This window comes from Eurytemora carolleeae, unplaced genomic scaffold (genome assembly GCF_000591075.1).
Source record: "Eurytemora carolleeae unplaced genomic scaffold, Eaff_2.0 scaffold3, whole genome shotgun sequence".
NCBI classification, from domain to species: domain Eukaryota; kingdom Metazoa; phylum Arthropoda; class Copepoda; order Calanoida; family Temoridae; genus Eurytemora; species Eurytemora carolleeae.
Window position 1 is genome coordinate 450,852 of NW_019397377.1, and position 6,000 is coordinate 456,851.

General features: G+C 34.4%; 1 protein-coding gene across 1 annotated transcript in view; it reads right to left on the bottom strand.

Moving 5' to 3' along the window:
- Positions 1-5,500, bottom strand: part of LOC111713877 (eIF-2-alpha kinase GCN2) — a 32,840-nt gene extending 27,340 nt beyond the window's left edge. Inside the window, exons 1-7 of the mRNA XM_023488851.1 lie at positions 5,400-5,500; positions 5,070-5,141; positions 1,286-1,349; positions 1,027-1,071; positions 645-831; positions 531-562; positions 403-465 (exon numbers count right to left, since the gene is read on the bottom strand). Coding sequence (XP_023344619.1) covers positions 403-465; positions 531-562; positions 645-831; positions 1,027-1,071; positions 1,286-1,349; positions 5,070-5,141; positions 5,400-5,500 — 564 coding nt within the window. The remainder of the gene's footprint in view (positions 1-402; positions 466-530; positions 563-644; positions 832-1,026; positions 1,072-1,285; positions 1,350-5,069; positions 5,142-5,399) is intronic.
- Between the last annotated feature and the right edge of the window lie 500 nt (positions 5,501-6,000).

A 6,000-nucleotide genomic window follows, 5' to 3' on the forward strand; every position in this document is an offset into this window, starting at 1 on the left:
AATTTGAAAGTTCTGCTTTGTCAAAAAAAAATTCAGTAAATCTTAAAGAAATGACCTGTAACTATTTTTTTTTCCAGTGCGAATCCGGATCCGCATCAAAATTAAATGGATCCTAAGCACTGAACCCTGTGCATGACAATGATAACAGCAAATAATTCTCAATCCTTTTAATGGATTATACGGGACTGCCGTAATTTTAAGTGACCTTTCATTTAAATAATGCATTTTCCGATTCACAACAGTACCGTTGTCAATCAGACATGCCACTCTGTAATTGTCATTTGAATGTCTACAGTCCCTTTATACAGATAATTAATACAATTAATTCAGCGCATAGAGTTCATCCTTCATTAAGCACAAAAGTAAATATAATAAAACTAAAAATAGCGCTGATGAACCTACCTTTACCAATCGTTCCTCCTCATCAATCTCCTCCCTACGCTTAACCACCTCTTTAGCCATGACCTGACCGTGCAAATAAAACAGTTGAAAATAAAAATCTTCCAATAATCATCAATACTGTTTAATACCTGTCTCTCTAAGGATGTTAGTCTACTATAGCCTGGAATATGAAATAAAGTTTAGATTTGCAAAAATCTAAAAGAATATTTTAAAGTATCTTTTATTCTTTAATATGATTTTACCCTCAGATTTTTTTCTCTCTTCAATTTTTCTCCTTTCCTCCATTTCCTCATAAAACGAGGAGAATATCTTGCAGCCATTTTCAACAAGAAAGGATTGTGTTTCTGTACATAATTCGTAGATTAGTTCCTCACCGGCCTGGTCTGTCGCCATCTTTATCAGCTTATTTAGCAACGCATCCTGCTGGGCCTACATTACCACGTGGGAGTTTCTTTAGTGAGGGAATTTTTTAATCTTAAGCCATTTTTAAAGCTAATTTTTTCCGATCAACAACATATTATTAGTAAACAATGCCTAAGTTTATTATTCTAATTTCATACAATGTTGAATGCTGGAAGTTCAAACAAAATCGTCCATTTTTTTCTAATCTTTTAAGATCTTTACCTGGGAGAGTCCATGAGATTCTGCAATAGAGATTTCTGGGACATCCTAGATAAATGTCAGTATGGCTTTATTACGACATTTAAGAAAAATTATGGAAACTTGGTTTAATAAGTATTTCAACATTTAAGTCAAATCCACAAAAAATAAAATCATATGAAAGATATTATTTGGACAAAGCTTCTAATCACGATTTGCACGTCATTTTCAACAAAAAAAAAATCCGCCAAAATAGCGTTCAGCTAATTAGTAGTTTTATTACCAAAGGATAGCGAGAAGTCATTTTTATTCTCAGATCTACTTGACAATTCAATTCATGCGATCCTCTGTACATCAAAGATTATCATTAAAAATAAAAAATTAAGCTATAACAATTTTTAAATACACATTTTTTTTCGGGGGAAGGGGAAGCCAGCCCAATTTTTTTCCAGACTTAAATATATCCCAGAGTAATAAATCCTTCCATGTTAAGAAGAGAGAGTAAATGAAAATATTGGATCCATCCGGACTCTGATAAAGGTTAAACCTCTCCATGAGAGATGTAATAATTTGATACAATCAATCCTTTCCTAGCTCCAAACCTTACACCATCATTGATTGTTTGCCTGTTTTGTTAATGACGACTTATCCAAGGGAGTTTTGAACTACAATAGCGCCCGGCATTACGCACCTTGATCAAATTTAAAACAGGACTCAAATTTTCAAGTCATTCTAAAGTTTTTATACTAGTGATACGACTGAAATGTTTACATTTTAATACGTCAAATTGGTAATGAACGGAGCATATTTTCAGAATTATGGTTTTAATTTAAAGAGTTAACAGATTTATCATCGGATATTGTAGAGATACTTGAGATATAATTAATAAAGGGATACGGACATTTTGTTAGTCTGATGATGTTTTCTATTACAGGACTACATTATGATACTGGAATAGTCTCCAGAAACAGGTATATGTTATTGTTTTGGTTACTTTTATGTATTGTTGTATACTATATATCTTTCGTGTTTCAGATAAGAATACTCCTCGGCTTGGGGGTTTTATATATATTATACTATTATTGTACATATTTATTTCCAGAGAATATGTGTCACTGACATCATTATGCTAGTAATCAGGTGCATTAGTCAGTATATCAATGGTAGCAGAGCCAACAAGGTTCTGAAAGACCTTAGCTCATGGTAATAGCTGAGTTTTTATGCAGAAAGTCCTGAAGACTTAGTTCTGCAATTATGGCTGGTAAGCTAAATGTTACTTACCCAAGTCTGAATGAGGCTAAGACTTATGAGTCTTATATATGTGGGCTGCTGTCACTGAGAAAGACAAGAAGAAGCAATGCAATCTAATTTCTATGTCATTGCCAAATGAAGGCAAGTTTGGCAACAACTAGAAGGAGTGGGTAATGGAAATCTTAGCTGTGCAATCTTAGCAATCTTAGCTGTGATGATGGATTAACCAAACTGGTTAAGTTTCTTGATGCAGAATTGGCTTCTGATGCAACAACAGATCTCATTGGAAAATGGGATGATTGGTTTGACTTTGTAAGGAAACCAGATCAAACCATGGAACAATTCATAGGTGAATATAAGTTACTGATCAGCAGACTGGAATTTGCTGGACAGAAACTAAGTGAGCAAGTAAAAGGCTTTGCTCTAATGAGGAAACCAGGTCTTAGTGATCTGGAAAGGACTTTAATCCTATCAAGATTAGATCTTGAGAAATCTGAATCAATATAAAAGAATATAAAGATTCAATGTACCAACCTACTGGGAAAGATTCTTAAGCAAGGAAGTGATTTAAGAAATCATACTATCAAGCTAGAACTTGCTTATTCAGCTCAGCATGAGGACACTCTAGCTACAATGGTTTACTACAAGAAGTATGATAATAAGCAAAGTTGGAGAAAGGATGGAAAATCTGACTAGAAACCCAAAGGTTTAAAGAATTTTCCTCTCAAGAAGAATTACACTTCAAACAAGAAAAATAATCTGAAGGGTAGAGATGGAAAAACATTGAGATGCAATGTTTGTGGATCATATTTGCATTTGTTCAGGGACTGACCTGAAATTGAAGAAAGTGTAAACAATGTATTAGAAAAAGATTCTGTTATGATGTATTTGAATCTTTAGAGAAGCTTGTTCTCTTCACAGATAATTCAAGTGAAATGAACATATTTACATCTGAATCATTGAATTTTGCTGCTGTAGATACCTGCAATGCAATCTAAAAATAGCTACAAAATCCCTATTAATCCTGTTGGGAAAGTATTTTTCATAGACATGGATATAATAGATTTCGATATACCCCTGCTGCTTTCCAAGAAAGAAATGAAGAAACATGACATGAACTTTTTCTTGCAAGAAGATAGAGCCATTATCCAAGGCAGGAGTGTTCCCTTGAGAACAACTAGTGCTGGTCATTACATTCTTCCACTTCTCAATCAAGAATGTCTTGTTGCTGAAGAAGTGTTTGCAGTAAACTTGAAAGAAGCTTCAGATTCAGAGAAGAAGAAAGCTGTTGAAAAACTGCACGAGCAGTTTGGGCATAGACCAAAGAAGGCTTTTACTGATCTTCTGAAGAATGCTGATTCTTGGACTCCTAATATGTCTAACAATTTGGACAAAATCATTGAGAACTGTACTGGTTGCATAATGAGGCGGCGGAATCCAGACAGACCTGCAGTTGCCATGTCAATGGCTAGTGACTTTAATGAAAAAGTTGCTGTTGACTTGAAACACTGGAAGAATGGCTACATTCTGTACTGTGTTGATCTATGGAGAAGGCTTACCACTGCTGCTTTAATAAGAAGAAAGGAGGCAAGGCCAGTAAAATGGACAAGATTATGTCAAAATGGGTTGCATACTATTAAGTGCCATCTTGTATACTCAATGACAATGGAGGTGAATTCACAGCAGATGAAGTAGTGGCCATGAAAGGAGCACTCAATGTTGTGAATCTCACCACTGGAGCAAATTCTTGCTGGCAGAGCGGGACTTGTGAGAGAAATCATGCTGTGGTTGATAATATTCTGGAAAAAGTTGAAGATGATTATCCATAACTTGATATAAAAACTAAGTTAGCAAGGGCATGTATGGCAAAGAACAGTTTAATTAATGTCTATGGCTACAGTCCTAATCAGCTTGTTTTTGGGAGAAGTCGAAAACTTCAAATATAATTACTGATGGACCCCCCCCCCTCTTGGGAAAATGAGAATGTAAGTCTTTGCTAAAACATCTTAAAGCTCTACATGCTACAAGAAAAGCCTTCATTGCCTCAAAAAAGCTGTGCTAAATTGAAATTAGCACTGAAAAGCAAGGTTAGATGTTCTGCAGAGTTGTACTCAAATGGAGAAATTGTTTATTTCAAGAGAGACAATGATTCTTCATGGCAGGGAACAGCAAAGGTGTTTTTTTTCAGATTCTATTTTTATAAAATGAGAGTCTGAAGGGATTATATTTTTATTCCAACTTACCTTCTGCCAGGGTTACTCTTACCTCAGGACGGGCCTAAAGATATTTAAGCGATAGATTTTCCCTCTCATTGTCCCTAAATTTCAGCAGCAGATTTATATTCTATTCTGTGATAGATTTAATTGTTTATATGCTTTTATTAGATTATCGCATATTTATACATATTGTAATAGTTTTATCCTGTATTATGAATGAACACTGATTTGGATACTGTCTTTGTTACTTAGAGTCGAAGATTGTATTTGTTCTGTTCTTCTCTACAAAAAACTGAGCTCGAGATAGATTTACTTGATTAGACTGAGTATATCTCTAAGCTTTCGTGATATTCATTGTCACCAATTTGTGACGAAACACTGCCTCAAATTTTAATTGGGGAACTTGGGGTAACCATGGGAATAACTTAAGAGTAAACTGGGCAGTGCTGGCTTCCCAAGTTAGTAGTTGTATAATACATAAATTCAATATTGCACAGTGCACAGTCAAAGATGCCCCCTTAGCTGTGACCCCCCCCCCCCTCCCCCTATGCCCCTATGTCTTTAGTCTTTCAGATCATTTTCAAGGCAATGTCAATCTTCCTAGAGGTATTCGATGATTCTAGATGAATAATCATCTCTGGAGGTCTTACAATTTTCCAGGCATCAGTTTCTCTAAAATGTCAAATGTTCATAACAAAAAGATAAAAATTACCAAATGTTATAAAAACGTTATCATAATTTTTTATGTAAGACATAGATGAAGACCTAGATCAAACTACATTCATTCAAAAAATTTAAATAACCTTGAAAAAATTTCACTTTTCAGTACAAAAAAGGATGAATTGTCAGCAATTCAACAGATCATATCAACGAAACAAGAATCAAATTGAAATACACTCATGTTAAATAATTTTTTTCTCCAGTTTTTACCTCATGTCTCTCAAATCATTTGAAAATATAGATTTCAGAACCTCAAATTCCTCTTCTCTTCTCTCCCTTAGCTTCTCTTCCTCCTTCTCCTCCTCATTCATGCTTCTGAAAAAAAAACATTCAAAAATTTTCATAAAAAATTGGTCCAAAAATCACAGGAATAAGTCAATCACATGAGATCAATAAAGTTAACGGAGTGCTTCTAATCGACTAACTGCTTTATCCTGGACATCTCCTAGTTATCCCTCCTGGTGATGATCAGCATCTGCTTCAAATCTCCTCCTAAATACATGAATATACATGATCATGATCAGTTTCATCATCATAATAATGAAGAGAGATGAGGACCAATGACCATGATAAATACTGTTACCATTTTTTAGAAATTAATTTTTTATTAATTTTGGGACAGAATATGCATTACATAAACAAGGTACAAAGTTGTTTCTAGAACAATTTAATTGTCTTTTGTTTACTGTTGTTATATGATTTATTTTACTATTGTGCTGCTGCTGGGGGTGTATGTATAGTGTATCTAGTAGTTTTTTTTCTTCGCATTCACCAGCAGAAATACCATGTCAAGAGGTTCACCAGAAATACA